At 48.2% G+C, this 15486-nt stretch overlaps 1 protein-coding gene across 2 annotated transcripts; it reads left to right on the top strand.

The window, feature by feature from the left end:
* Positions 1–274: 274 nt before the first annotated feature.
* LOC111157416 (spalt like transcription factor 1) lies at positions 275–15330 on the top strand. 2 transcript variants are annotated; one of them, XM_022518799.1, is made up of 3 exons: positions 275–369; positions 9667–13115; positions 14316–15330. In XM_022518799.1, exons 1-3 carry the CDS (start codon positions 294–296, stop codon positions 14754–14756), a joined length of 3966 nt encoding a protein of 1321 aa, XP_022374507.1. In that variant the 5' UTR covers positions 275–293; the 3' UTR covers positions 14757–15330. The 2 variants fall into 2 exon arrangements, with proteins under 2 accessions (XP_022374507.1, XP_022374506.1); XM_022518798.1 differs by lacking the exon at positions 275–369 and adding an exon at positions 8953–9108.
* The last annotated feature ends 156 nt before the right edge of the window (positions 15331–15486 follow it).

Below are 15486 nucleotides of genomic sequence, written 5' to 3'. Positions count from 1 at the left end.
GTCTGCAGCAAATCACGAACTAATTGATTAAGGCGAGCGGGTTTGAATAGCGCTGGCCCGGTGCCAATCGCCTTTCAAAGAGCCCCTCTATGATTAATCGCAATGCATTATTGATAATCATAATTATAGCAGGACACATGCGCGCTGCGCCCGGGGCCGGGGAGCCGGGGAGGGGGCGGGCGGGCCGGCGGGCGGGGGGAGCCGCCGCCGCCGCCGCCGCTCGATTTCCGTAATTTTGAGAAGATTTTTTTTTAGTAATTTTTTATTCTGCCCCAGCTGATGTTTGAGCCAGCATGTCGCGGAGGAAGCAAGCGAAGCCTCAACATTTCCAATCCGACCCCGAAGTGGCCTCGCTCCCCCGGCGAGATGGTGAGTGCTCCGGCCCGCGCCGCGGACACACACACGCACACACACGCACTCGCACTCACACTCACGCACACCCGGACCCACGCACACGCGGCTGGCCCCCGCGCCCACCGCCCCGGCCGCTGCCACCGCCGAGTCCCCGCTCGCCTTTCCTACTCGGCGTATTCCTTCCTTCCTTCCTTTCTTCCTTCCTTCCTTTCTTTTCTTTCTTTCTTTTTTTTTTTTTTTTTTTTTTTTCTTTCCTTTTTAATTTTCAATTTGCCTGCGCCGGGCTTCCCCCCTGGCCCGGAGAGAGCAAACACTTCTCCCGGCAGGATCTTTCTGGAGTTGTTGGGTCCTCCGGGGGGCGGGGAAGGGGGGGAGGAGAGCGGGCACGCGGGCCCCGCTCCTCCGGCCCGGCTTTTCCGGGGAGCGGCGGCCGGGGCCCGGGTGGCCGGCAGGACGCGGGGCGGACGGAGGTCGGCCGCCTGGGGCCCCTCACGCTCCCGGCGCCGGGCCCGGGGCCCCCGGGCCGGCCTCCGCCGCCCCGGCCCTGTTGCCTGCGGAAAGGAAGTTTACTTGGTACTCCAGGCTGAACTCCCAGCGCGGGGGAGCCCCCTGTGCCGCGCCCCCCCAAGCGCTCACACTCCACCTGGGTCCGCGCGGGGGAATGGGATGCCTTTAGGGGTTCAGAGCTGCCAGAAGACGGGGACCTGTGTTCGGGCGCCGGTGCCCGACACGCCGGGGTCGCGGCAGGGGCGGAGAGTGTTCTTTGCTGCTGGTTGCTTCTGAGACGCAGTGCAGGCGGACGGGGAACCGTGTTGGTTGGGGTCAGGCTACCCAATGGGTTTATCCCCGCATCTTTTCTCCCAATACATGCACCCCACCCCTCGCCCCCGAGAAAGCTTTAGATTGGGTGTGCGCCCGCTGAGGATCGTGGTACTCCGTGCTTCCAGGAATCGTGAGGGTCTTTTTCCAGGGCTGTTGAGGGGGAGTCTCTAGCCAGAGGAGAACCCCCCCAACAGAGGCACTCGCTTTCTCGGATGGAGGCGACAACTGCGGGGTCCTGAAGGGAATGAACAAGTCTAGAGAAAAGTTTGTGTGAGGGCGCCAAGGCCGAGAGTAGGAGAGGTCCCGGCTGGGGATTTGGGGTACGCATGGAGGACACCTCGAATCCCTCTTGGTCCCTGGAGGTGGTTCACTTTAGGGGCCTCCGAGCTGCCAGGCCCAGCGCCCGAGGCGAAGGAGCCGCGCCGGGGTCGGTCCCCAGCAAGATGCTCGCCTCTCGGCTGCGGGAGGACGAGGGCAACCCCGGCGGGGTCTCCGCGGCTCCGGATGCCCTTCGGAATGCTCAAGTCCTGGGCGGCATTTGGGGGTATGGAGGAGGCACCTGGAGCCCGACAAGGCTCAGAAGCGTGCCCTTAGATCGTCACCTCTGCCCACTAAACTCTGCGGCCGCCCGGACCCCACGGTCCCCGGGCTCCTTCCCTAGAGGCCTGCTTCTCAGTAGGGCTGGGGCGCGGGGAGCCGCGCAGAGCCCAGGCAGAGAAGCCAAGGGAATTCCACTCCCGTAACCCCAACTGTCGGGAAACGGGACTCCTGGCGTGGGGGTCCTCTTAAGAAATTGGGGAGAACTGAGACAGATTAAGAAAATTGTTTACAACATTTGCCGCCAGCCCCCCACCCCAGTACTCTTTCGAGCTTCCAGCCTTACCCAGAGTCTAAGATTTCTCAGTCTGCTGAGAAGAGCCCCCAACCCCGCTTTCCATCCGAGGCCAACCCGGAGACGCGAGATAAATTGGGGGGAAATTACCCCAGGCCGCAGCAACAGCTCCGAACATTTTTCCGGGTTTTCTCAGCTTGTTTCTTCTGCTTCTCGCCCCGATACCCATCTTTCTCAAAGTTTCTGCTAAGACCTTTCCGCCCTGGAACACTGTGAAAGTTCCCAGTCTGTGTAGGAAAAACCAAACGGGAGGAGAAGAAAAAGTTTTTCGGGATTTGTTTTGTTTTGTTTTGTTGGGATTTTTAAAAATTTTTTGTCCATTTGTCCTGATTTCATATATTTTCAAAAAGGAGAAAAAAAGACTCGGGCTTCCAGGAGAAAGGATGCCTGCTAGATCTTTGCCTTTCTCCTGTCGCCCTACGAATCCAGAATTTTTAATAGTTAAGGTTTCTCATAAAGCAATAGCATAAAAGGAGTTCACTACCTCTTACCATTATTATTTATTAGGACTTTTTTTTTTTTTTAGTTTATTTGAGCTTTGAGGTAAGTTCATTAAGTCACTGAATCAAGTTTCCTTTCTTTTTTTCTTTATTTCTTCCTCCCTCTCTTTCTACCCCCCCCTTTTTTTTCTCCCCCAAAGCTGGTTCATTGTCCTAAGAAAGAGCAAAGTGTTAGGGGCATGGCCAGGACTTCCCTCCCAGCTCCTTCTCACCTCTCCCCACCCCCTCTTTTTCTTCCGTGGTAATGGTTTTAGGTTATGACTGTTTTTACATGGTTGAACAATAAGTTTGGGGGAAGCTGCCTAGAGGGTAGATTTTGTAATAGGGTTACAGGATTCCGTATGTTGTAATAATATTAACACACAAGTAATCCTCCTCAGTGTCTGCCTCACCGGAGGGCCTTCCAGCACCCCATCTTTTTATTTGGGGGTAGTTGGGAGAAAGTGGGGCTTGAGAACGTGTGACCTATCTCCAAGTTACCTTTAAAAAGTCGCCACCTTTTCTGCAAGGAGTCCGCACTCTCTGTGCACCTCCCGAGGCAGAACACACTTCACCGAGTTGTTGGGGTTTGGGGCTTTTTTTCTTTTTTTTTTTTTTGTTTTGTTTTGTTTTCGGTGGATCTCCCCCCACCCCCGCATGTATAAAGGTTATTACATTTTTAGGAGACAGGGCCTCACTCCCAACAGTGTGCTACTTTTTCTTATGTCTCAAAATGGTCGGAAAATAGGGTCCATGGAACCTCGAACAAACCGAATTAAGTCTAGTTGGTGCATTTGACACACGCTGGCACCTCAGACGTGCTGCTTTCTACATAGAGGAGGACCTAGAAAAGTTTGTGGGCCCCGGGCACAGGAGCCCAAACGCAGAGACTCAGGCTGAGAGCAGCCTCATGCATGCATGTGTGTGTTTGTGTGTGTGTGTATGTGTATGTGTGCACGGGCATACAAAGAAAATCAGAGCCATGCCAAACAGCCACACGGATAACTCCCTCAGAACAAGTTCAAGAAAACAAGATGATTTAGTCAGCCTTCCGATGTTCCTATTTTAATTTAGCTGTAATTCCAGGAACCCCCTACATTCAGCTGGGAAATTTTTCTATTTCTTATGAAACCAAGATTATGGCACATATTACCTGTCTTTTAAATGGTATTCAACAAGTCTCGAGTTATTTGTAGAAAGATGACTGCCATTGGAAAAATTATTTACCAAGATAAATAATTCGGAGAAAGGGGAATATTAGAATCTAATGATTTTCTCTGTGGGTTCTTTACTAAGCTCTGGGTTCCAGAGGTGTGTGTGTGAGTGTGTTGGGTTTTTCTTCCTTGGGTGGTGTTTTTAAGATTCAGGTACTACAGGGATGGCCCATTCCGACTCCATTCGTTTATTAAAGTATTTTGGTGCTCAGCTTTCTCAAGGAAAAGATAATATTGGAAGAGAGATAAAAATATCATGAACTCGAGATAAAACATGGTCTCATATAAAGTATCATAAATGTTCCTCTTATTTATATTAATAATGAAATTCTATTATTTACCAAAGTAATTTACTCATTGTGAGCAGCTTAATGGCAACACATTGATTTCTGGGCCCAAAAGGTTAGAGAGAACTATAATTAATTGCTTTTTTTGAAAAACTGACACCTGCACGATAAGGCAGTTGGAAAGAATTCATGTTTAATCAGGCCTATTCTAAGTTTGTGGCATAATGGAAGATTCTGGATGAGAGAATGCAAACTGTTTTGAGGGGATTTGCTCCGGGCGGCAAATAGTTTCTAAAACGTTAAAAACAAACATACCAACAAGCAAAGTGCAGTTGGGTGTGAGAGAGCGGACACAAAAGTGCATTTGTGATAGTGAGGGTCTCATGGTTTCTGGTACATCAGGTTTCTCCTATGGTTTATAGGTACAAGTGCCAATTTATAGGTTATCCTTAGGGGACTTTATTTCCTTTCTTTCTACATCCTGCAGGTAGCAAGTCATCTTTACCAGGAGCCCTTTAGAAGGCAAAAACACACATTTCTCACATGGAGAGCTTAGTGGGAACCCAAGCGAGCAAACGGCAGAGTCCCAGTCTGCTAAGTTTTTTGAAATGGTTCAAAGCCCAGCTCTCTGTAGTAACTAGAACAAAGTCCTCCTGCCGTCTTAATTCGGTGTTTCTAAGACATCGCGTGGTGTACAGCTTCTCTGTCTTCCAGAATTTTCTTAGCTTACCAAAACTGAAGGAATTGAGCAGTTTAGCCGAGATGGTAAATTACCCGGAGCCCCAACACCCCTCCCCCCCCACACACACACACAGAAAAAAGTGTATATGTGCCAGGCTTTAGAGAAGCTAAATGTGTCGAGCTGTTTTAACCTTTGCTAGCCTCCTCCCATGCAAAGGTGACAAGGTCCAGATCATAATATGTACTTCAGTATCTTCCCAGTGACCCCCAAATTGAGTCTTGCTAGTCACTTAGCAGGAAGTTGGTAGTTTACTTTAGTCTCACCTTATCAGCTTGGCTTCTTTTCCTAACCTTATTCCCCTGTCACCCTCAGATGCCAGACCCCCAAAGGGGAAGATTGACAGGTAGTCTCCATAGCTCAGTTTTACCCTCAAACAACAGGGATTTAGTTTCTTGTGCCTTTGCCAATGTTTATGCAGCCAAAGTTTAGATCTCGCCTTAAGGAGTCTCTCTTTTTACGCGTCACTGGAATAGGAAAAGCCACAAAGAAGTTTTTGAACAAACCCTTACAACTGGAACCCCACCTAGTGTTCAGTTTGATTCATCCAAGGGGAAGACATTTTCCCCCTTTCATTTATTGTGTGTGTTAGGTGGGCTCGCATCCCTGCTTAAGGAGTGTCTTGTCTGTTTGGGTTTTTTTTTTTTTTTTCTTTTTTTCCCAGAGATTTCGCTTGTGCTCTTCCACTCGAGAATACACTAATCCTGGCCAGAACATGGAGAAAATTGAAGCATTCTGGTGATGTGTCATTTGGTTGCATATCACAGAGAGGGAAACTTAAGACGTTATTATAGACAGTATGCAGAGCACACATGGGAGTGTTTAAAATTTCTTTGGAATCTTAAGCTGGACATTCAGGTTTAGGTTTTTCCAGGTCTGGGCAAACAAACAAACAAACTATATATATATATATATATATATATATATATATATATATATATATGTGTGTGTGTGTGTGTGTGTGTGTGTGTATTAATAATAAAAAGATCAAGACTGATCAATCAAAAATGTTGCTGATGGCCTTTCTCAGTTAGTCTATGGGAAGGAACAGCCTGTAAAGACTATAGGCTCCAAAATCATAATCCTGTGAGAGGGTCTATTAAAAATGTTAATGTAATCGTAAGGTAATGGAAAGTAAAGTGAAGGAGCTTTCTGAAGAGCTCCAAAAAAGAAAACTAAATGTGGTAGAATAGGGTTGTTTTGTTCTGTTTTGTTTTGTTTTGTTTTGTTTCCTGGCTGGCCCAACCTTGCTGTGTGGGGCATAGTTTTATTTTTGTTTTCACAGTAGACAGATATATTGGAACACTTCAATTTTCTGCCTCCTATTCTGCCATGTTAGGTTGAGATGATGAAAAACTGACAAATTTGAGTTGGGTGTCCAGCCCCTAAATAGGACAAGACCGAAAACATCTGGGCTTTGAGTATAAGTTGGATGGAACTGTTAAGTTCACCACCTTATCCTCTGAAAAAAACAAAAACAAAAACACAAGCACCGGAAAAATTCCAGATATCCCTTTTGTGCGTACAAACTTAGCAAACCACTGGTTCTCAAATTTTCCTGCCTGAGGAGGATTATAAAATCAATTTGTATGCAAACTCCGTAGAAAAGGACCTGGAATGTTACTTTCACCCTAGTACAGGGAGCAAGGCAACTGTATTTACTATAATGGGGTCACCAGTTGCAACCCTGTGTAACAGATTATTGAGAAACAAGATAGCAGACGGTCCGAAAAATGAATTAGAACATGGTGGTAGTGTGTGTGTGTGTGTGTGTGTGTGTGTGTGTGTGTGTGTCTTATTACAACTTAAAATATTCCCTCTGGTAGTTAAAGATTCAAACTAGTCCTCATGCTTTGTCTTTGTCGTGTTCAGCCTCACAGCAGCTCAGGTCAGAATACAGATAGATTTAAAGTTAAGAGCTATTACAGTATAGCGACACCTGCTTTTGAAATAAATCAAAATAGATACCAGAATTTTTTTTTTTTTTTTTTTTTTTTTGGTTTTCATAAACATCAGGAGATTAAATTAGTCGACTCTACAGTGAGATCAGATGTCAGCTTATTAAAATGTCGTGAAAATCCAAGCTAAAACCCCGGGCAACTTTTGAACACAGTCTCTTTCTTAGAAGCGAGCAGGCATTTATTTTTAAGCATCTACATTTTCCGTCCAGTTAGCACAATCCTAAATTTAAAAATGTTCAGGTTGAAAAACTTGAAAATTCTCAAGTGAGTCTTGAAGCAGTGCAAATGCTAGAATTCGAGCCCAGGAAAGCAACAATCAGCTAAATCCTGTAAAGTAACCTTCTTTTTATTTTGTCCGTATATTATGAGAATATCAGATGTTTGCAAGTTATAAAGAATTAAAATGCCCTTTAATTGTGAACACAGATGTGCTAAATATTTGAAAAAAACTACATTGTAATGTGTACAATTGATGAAGTCAGTTTTCTGATTTCCCTTGCTAGTTATTTAGTTCTGAATCTGTCATTATTTGTCTAAGCCCAGCTGACCAAGCAAAACTGTGTTTTAAAGTGGCTTTATGTTTTGATAAATGTGAGCTGGTTGAAAAGTATTTTCCACTGAATGCAGAGCTTAATAGAACATGCTGACATAATAGTTTTAATGCATTTTGTTGAAAATGTGTGAACAAACAGAATAGCTTTTGTTCCTTCATAATTGGCTGTAAAAGTAGATGGAAACATAACCATTACATATGGAAATGTGCAAAGAGAAAGAAATAACATTTCTGTTGAATATATTAGGAATTGCATTTCCTAGTTTAAAATAAGCATCTGAAATGGATGCATCATTTAAAATTGGTTGTCAAAATAAGAAGCTTTAAACAGAATTTTTGTCACATTATTTTTGTCCCAAGTTAAGCAACATAACTTTGGTGAATTTCGTTTAATATTTTGTTTACATTATTTTAAGGCAGAGAGAGAGACAGAAAGTGCTTAAAACAGCACCTTGAACGTGCATAGGAATCCGGTGCCAATTAGGATGATTAAACATTAAATTAAAACTGAATCATTATTGGTATTTTCTGCTACAGCTAAGATTTGTTTGGTATTGTTAATGCATTTCGCTCCATACCCTTGTGGAGATTAAAAGATGGGTATTAGCAAAGCTAGCTTGTTAAGTATAACTTAGCTACTCAAATAACACTCCCAGTGAATAAAGTGTGCATACATCTGGCATACTTCACAGGGGGTTCTCATCAACTTGGGCATCACTCAAGGCAAATAGAGTTAAAGGAATTTCCAGAAGTTAGTATTTAGGTATTAATTATATTTTCTGGAATGCAAAAGTCCTCAAGCTTTTTTGGATGTTTACTACGAAAAGGCAGATGGCTGGCTCTTTGGAGTTGACTCTCAAGTTTACCGAAAAAGCAACATTTTGAATTTGTATTTATTCATATTCGCAATTAGTTTTCTTTTCTTTTCTTTTCTTTTCTTTTTTTTTTTTTTCCCCCTGCAAGTTTTCTGGGAGATTCAATTTGGAAGTCATGGAAACTAACTATTATCTGATTCAGTTCTGCAGAAAAGCATGCAGGGAGGTAATCCTTGAATTAAACAGTTTTTTTTTTTTCTTCACAGCCTTCGGAGATGACCACACACCATTTGTACAACAGAAGTTGGTGTTCCCCATGCTGGGCAAACAATGGGGCTCCATCCTGTCTTTGAATAGGATGTTAGCTTGGAGTTGGAGATTTTTATGTTTAATTTACAAATGGATCTTAGCGAGAAGAAATCTGAGCAACCCGTGGAAACAAACATGAAATAAAGGGATTTTTATAATGAAAGGTTCAGGACAATCTGTTAAACAATTGATAACAGTTAAGAGCAAACTGTTTTTAAAGGCATTCAGACAAGGAGAATTGCACAGCCGTTCCAAACTCTAAACCAGGAATTATTTCTTCCCTTCGCCTTAATGGCACATCCTTCTAGAAGTTGATGTTGAATCAGAAATGTAAAGCTTGTGCCAGTTTTTATAGATATAGAGAGCACTTTTGATGAAATATTTAGAGACATAACGTTGCCATTTGGAGCCTAGTGGCATATATTCCTTGAAGAGTGGAATGGTAGCCAAGGCTGCGTTCTTTAATTTTAAAAATAAACATGCCATGGGGGTAATATATAGGTGCGAGGCAGGCCTTGTAACGGATTATGATCATTGCGTTTCTCTTTGGTGTGTGTGTGTGTGTGTGTGTGTGTGTGATGCTTTCTTCTCTGTATTCAGCAGAGTCTTGAGTAGTCCCAAGGATTTGTTACTGATATGGCAAAAGTGTGATTGTCACCAATCAGCCTTAGCTCAGGTTCTAGGTAGGGGCTGGAGGTGATTTTTAAGTTGTCAGTCTTCTGCTTGGTGATATGAAGCCCCCACCCCACCCCCACCCCCGTCAACAACTGATTGGAACCTGAATGACTACAAATTAGTTTAGTGACAGGACAAACTGTCACAGATATCTTTGAATCAGTTGAAAATGAATAAGGTTGACAGAAACTCAAGAGACTAATAAGTCCTCAGAATGGTTGCTGGACCCTCTCTGGATGAGTAGACAATAAGGTGTATAAAATATTGGAAATCAATATCTTGCTATGGAATTTCATTATGCACCAATGTCTTCAGTTCGTAGTATTTTATATTTTGATGGATTATCTGAAGACCGTGGCTAGCTGAGAGAGGGGATTGATAGGAATTCCTCCACACCCTCCACATGTAATTATGAACCTTCTTAGGTGGTATTGACTGGTTTTCGGGGGCAAGGGGTTCAAGTTTGGAAAACAGAAAATGACTGGTCACGCTCCTTGTTCTGAAGTCATGGGTGACCCTCTGTGTCCTGGCCCCCTTTCTCACCCTGCCCCTTTTGATGTTGGCAGGAGATGCAGAGAAAGGTCAACCCAGTCGCGCCACGAAGAGCAAGGACGCCCATGTCTGTGGCCGGTGCTGTGCCGAGTTCTTTGAATTATCAGATCTTCTGCTCCACAAGAAGAACTGTACTAAAAATCAATTAGTGTTAATCGTCAATGAAAGTCCAGCCAGCCCACCCGAAACCTTCTCTCCCACCCCTCCTCCCGAGCATCCCGATGAACAAATGAATGACCCCGTTCTCAAAACAGATCAGGCCGAAGGCGGCGACCTTTCGGAACACCGCAGCCGCCACAGGGAAGAGTCCATGGAGGTGGAGGGCCCGGGGGCTAACAAAGGTGGCGGGGGCGCTCCGGGGGGCGGCGGCGGCGGCAGCGGGGGCAGTGGTGGCCCCCCGCCAGGCTGCAGCGGCGTTCCCTCTACCGGTACCTCAGCGATCACAACCTCTCTACCTCAACTCGGGGACCTGACGACACTGGGCAACTTCTCCGTGATCAACAGCAATGTCATCATCGAGAACCTGCAGAGCACCAAGGTGGCCGTGGCCCAGTTCTCCCAGGAAGCGAGGTGCAGCGGGGCCTCGGGGGGCAAGCTGGCCGTGCCCGCCCTCATGGAGCAGCTCCTGGCCCTCCAGCAGCAACAGATCCACCAGCTGCAGCTGATCGAACAGATCCGTCACCAAATACTGCTGTTGGCATCTCAGAACGCAGACTTGCCAACATCTTCGAGTCCTTCTCCAGGTACTTTACGAACATCTGCCAACCCCTTGTCCACACTAAGCTCCCATTTGTCTCAGCAGCTGGCGGCGGCAGCTGGCTTAGCCCAGAGCCTTGCCAGCCAGTCTGCGTGCATCAGCGGTGTGAAACAGCTCCCCCCCACCCAGCTACCTCAGAGCAGTTCTGGCCACACCATCGTTCCACCCAACAGCGGCTCTTCCCCCAACATTAACGTTTTGGCGGCAACGGGGAGCACCCCGTCCTCGGAAAAAGCGGCTTCGAGCGCCGGCGCCGTGCACGCCAGCCACCCAGCAGCCTCGGCGTCATCGTCACCAGCTTTTGCAATAAGCAGTTTATTGAATCCTGCATCTAATCCACTTCTACCTCAGACGGCCCCCGCTAACCCGGTGTTCCCCAGCCCTTTGCCCAACATCGGAACGACTGCAGAGGATTTGAACTCCTTGTCCGCCTTGGCCCAGCAAAGAAAAAGCAAGCCACCAAATGTCCCTGCCTTCGAAGCGAAAAGCACGTCGGACGAGGCGTTCTTCAAACACAAGTGCAGGTTCTGCGCGAAGGTCTTCGGGAGCGACAGTGCCTTGCAGATCCACCTGCGCTCCCACACCGGAGAGAGGCCCTTTAAGTGCAACATCTGCGGGAACAGGTTCTCCACCAAGGGGAACCTCAAGGTCCACTTTCAGCGCCACAAAGAGAAATACCCTCATATCCAGATGAACCCCTACCCCGTGCCTGAGCATCTGGACAATATCCCCACGAGTACCGGCATCCCGTACGGCATGTCCATTCCTCCGGAAAAGCCGGTCACCAGCTGGCTAGACACCAAACCGGTCCTGCCCACTCTGACCACCTCTGTCGGCCTGCCGTTGCCCCCGACCCTCCCAAGCCTCGCGCCCTTCATCAAGACCGAAGAGCCAGCCCCGATCCCCATCAGCCATTCAGCCACCAGCCCCCCGGGCTCTGTCAAAAGCGACTCTGGGGCCCCCGAGACGGCCACGAGAAACCCGGGTGGGCTCGCAGACGAAGCCGAAGAGTCCGCCGGGCCGCCGTCAGGGGGCAGAAGTGAAGAGAGCGGGGTGGCTCCTGGCTCAGCTCCGGCAGCCGGCGGTGGCAGCGGCTCTCTGAGCTCCCCGGCGGCCGACGGGGGTCCGGGCAGCGCGGTGGCTTTTCCCAACCCCCTGCTGCCGCTCATGTCTGATCAGTTCAAGGCGAAGTTTCCTTTCGGGGGACTGTTGGACTCGGCCCAGGCCTCAGAGACCTCCAAGCTTCAGCAGTTGGTAGAGAACATTGACAAGAAGGCCGCCGACCCCAACGAGTGTATCATCTGCCACCGGGTCCTCAGTTGCCAGAGCGCCTTGAAGATGCACTACCGGACACACACCGGGGAGAGGCCCTTCAAGTGCAAGATCTGTGGCCGGGCTTTCACCACGAAAGGGAACCTGAAGACCCATTACAGTGTCCATCGGGCGGTGCCCCCGCTCCGAGTCCAGCATTCCTGCCCCATCTGCCAGAAGAAGTTCACCAATGCCGTGGTCCTACAGCAGCACATCCGAATGCATATGGGCGGTCAGATCCCCAACACCCCGGTCCCCGACAGCTACCCTGAGTCCATGGAGTCGGACACGGGCTCCTTCGACGAGAAGAATTTCGACGACCTGGACACCTTCTCTGATGAAAACATGGAGGACTGTCCCGAGGGCAGCATCCCCGACACGCCCAAGTCCGCGGATGCGTCCCAAGACAGTTTATCTTCTTCGCCTTTGCCCCTGGAGATGTCAAGCATCGCTGCTTTGGAAAATCAGATGAAGATGATCAACGCCGGCTTGGCAGAGCAGCTGCAGGCCAGCCTGAAGTCCGTGGAGAACGGGTCCGTTGAGGGGGACGTCCTGACCAATGACTCGTCCTCGGTGGGCGGCGATATGGAGAGCCAAAGTGCTGGCAGCCCGGCCATCTCAGAGTCTACCTCTTCCATGCAGGCTCTGTCCCCATCCAACAGCACCCAGGAGCTCCACAAGTCCCCCAGCGTGGAGGAGAAGCCACAGAGAGCAGTGCCCAGCGAGTTCGCCAACGGTTTGTCCCCCACCCCTGTGAATGGTGGGGCTCTGGATCTGACGTCCAGTCACTCAGAGAAGATCATCAAGGAAGATTCTTTGGGGATCCTCTTCCCTTTCAGAGACCGGGGTAAATTTAAAAACACTGCTTGCGACATTTGTGGCAAAACCTTTGCTTGTCAGAGTGCCTTGGACATTCACTACAGAAGTCATACCAAAGAGAGACCATTTATTTGCACAGTTTGCAATCGCGGCTTTTCCACAAAGGGGAATCTGAAGCAGCACATGTTGACACATCAGATGCGGGACCTGCCGTCCCAGCTCTTTGAGCCCAGTTCCAACCTCGGCCCCAATCAGAACTCGGCGGTGATCCCCGCCAACTCGTTGTCATCTCTCATCAAGACAGAGGTCAACGGCTTCGTGCATGTCACTCCTCAGGACAGCAAGGACACCTCCACCGGTCACGTCCCCTCTGGGCCTCTGTCCTCCTCTGCCACATCCCCAGTTCTGCTCCCAGCTCTGCCCAGGAGAACCCCCAAGCAGCACTACTGCAACACGTGTGGTAAAACCTTCTCCTCGTCCAGCGCCCTGCAGATCCACGAGCGAACTCACACTGGAGAGAAACCCTTTGCTTGCACTATTTGTGGGAGAGCTTTCACAACAAAAGGCAATCTGAAGGTACCTCGCTCTGTCTGTCCCCCACCCAACAGCCCTCTGGCTGGTTTGCCATTGATTATCTGTAATGCAGGCTCCCCCGAGCCAGCACCCCCCAGAGGCAGGACATGCAGGGGGAGAGTTCTCGCGAAGGTTCCTGCCACGTGGGGCTGACAGCAGAGAAATGCGGGTGCCCCGGGCTGGGCAGTGCGTGAGTCAGGATCGTGGCAGGGAGCAGGGTGGGCTGCAGCCCAGCAGAGCTGGTGGGCGCCTGGAATCATTTGGTCTGCCTAAGCGAGGCGGCGGCCCCTCCCCACTGTCTCGCTAAATGCACCAAATGAATTGCCTTACCTACCCGGGAAGACAGGCCTGGCGTTGCCATGGGGTATTGATTAAAGACCTCCACGTGGCCTGTGTGCAGCCCGTATCACTTCATAATTACCATCCTCTTCAGCGGATGCATCTATTTTTCATAACGGTGCCGTCCAGCACGGCCCGCGTCCCCTAAAAACAATAACATCTCACTGCCCGGCTAATGGGTATTATGATAATTGATTATACGACGCTTCCCGCTGATATGTGTTGGAAATAAAGCAAACACGCTCAGGTTCTAGAGCAACAGTTGAGCGCTCTGACTGTGTACATTTTTCTGTTGACAGAGTATTTCTCTAGAGATTGCTGCCAGTAATGCAAGATGAATAATTACTTTCTGGCTTTTCTCTCTGTGCACCGGCCCTCCACTGGGCAATCTGTGAGGGGTACTTGCTTCCCATCTGAAAAGGACATTTATAGGGTAAAGGGTGTCAGATACAATCCTTACCATTGCAATGAGAGTGGACATAACAATTCTAACCCTGAAAGGAGCTATCTGCGCCTGACGAGCTTGCTTGAGGCCATTATAAGCTAAATACGGGTAATAAAAAAAGAGTAAGTAAGGCAGGCATCTTGGCCCAGGAAGAAGGAAGGTGGCCCGGGGCTGGGGAGGACGCGCGCGTTATTAGGAGGGGGCTCGAGTGGATGGTTCCCTATTCCTTGTCCACTGTCTGGTACTTAATAAGAATAGACATGTGGGCCACTTGGTTTGTCGAGTGTTGGGATATGAGCTGAGACAGATTCAACTATTAAGCTTTTCCCTTCCTCTTTCTCTCTTTCCCTTTCTTTCTTTCCTTTTTTTTTTTTTTTTTTTTTCCCCCTTTCCCCTCCCTGACCCTGGTCTCATCTCAGGTACACATGGGCACTCACATGTGGAATAGCGCCCCTGCGCGACGGGGTCGGCGTCTGTCCGTGGATGGCCCCATGACATTTCTAGGAGGCAATCCTGTCAAGTTCCCAGAAATGTTCCAGAAGGATTTGGCGGCCAGGTCAGGAAGCGGGGATCCTTCCAGTTTCTGGAATCAGTACGCAGCGGCGCTCTCCAACGGGCTGGCCATGAAGGCCAATGAGATCTCCGTCATTCAGAATGGTGGCATCCCTCCAATTCCTGGAAGCCTGGGCAGCGGGAGCAGCTCACCTATTAGCGGCCTGACGGGAAACCTGGAGAAGCTCCAGAACTCCGAGCCCAGCGCTCCCCTGGCCGGCCTGGAGAAGATGGCCAGCAGTGAGAACGGAACCAACTTCCGGTTCACCCGCTTCGTGGAGGACAGCAAAGAGATTGTCACAAGTTAAAGCAACTCTGGCTGGAGAAAGAGCATCCCGGCTCAGAACGAGACCCACGGTTGCCTCCTCCTCCTCCTCCTTGCCCCATCCTCCCACCCCCTTCCCTCCCGGTTCCCCCAGATCTATGAACTACAACATTACGAAGACATTCTTTTGTACCTTGTTCAACTTCTAGAGTTATAAGAAAGCTTATTTATTAGTGATATAACCTGGCTTTGCAAACAGAATGCAAGCGTTAACTTTGGTCTTCTGTATTTTGGACTAAATACTAATTGACTAGAGTGCTGTAAATTTGCTGTAACATTTATGGCAATCGCAAGTTGCCCTGCTAGGCGGTCTTAATCTGGCATTAACTTATTTTCTATATCCGGTTTAATATGAATCTGGTGTTGATGCAATGCCTCAGTGATGCATTAGATCTCTAATAAAGTCTGTATATAAATGTACACTTTGATCCTGCTGGAAAAGTTTTATCAGCAAACACATTGTCTAATCTTTCGAAACAAATTTAAGCAAAGGACTGAAAGTACAGACTGATCCATGTGGTTCTTTGAAAGGTTTGGGCTTTTTGGGTTTTTTTGTTTTGTTTTTGTTTGGTTGTTTTTTTTTTTTTATTTTTATTGGAAAATTCAACCTGCTTTTTTTTTTTTTTGTAGATTTAACCATTTCCGTTTTGAACTGCTATTCGTACTGTGCTTTTTACTTGAGTCGTCCTCAATGTTGATAAGTTTCTGTACAG

The sequence above is a fragment of the Enhydra lutris genome, unplaced genomic scaffold (genome assembly GCF_002288905.1).
Source record: "Enhydra lutris kenyoni isolate GAN:26980312 unplaced genomic scaffold, ASM228890v2 scaffoldscaffold54, whole genome shotgun sequence".
Classification (NCBI taxonomy): Eukaryota; Metazoa; Chordata; class Mammalia; order Carnivora; family Mustelidae; genus Enhydra; species Enhydra lutris.
The sequence above is the reverse complement of the archived record's forward strand: the minus strand, read 5'-3'. Positions and strand labels throughout refer to the sequence as shown.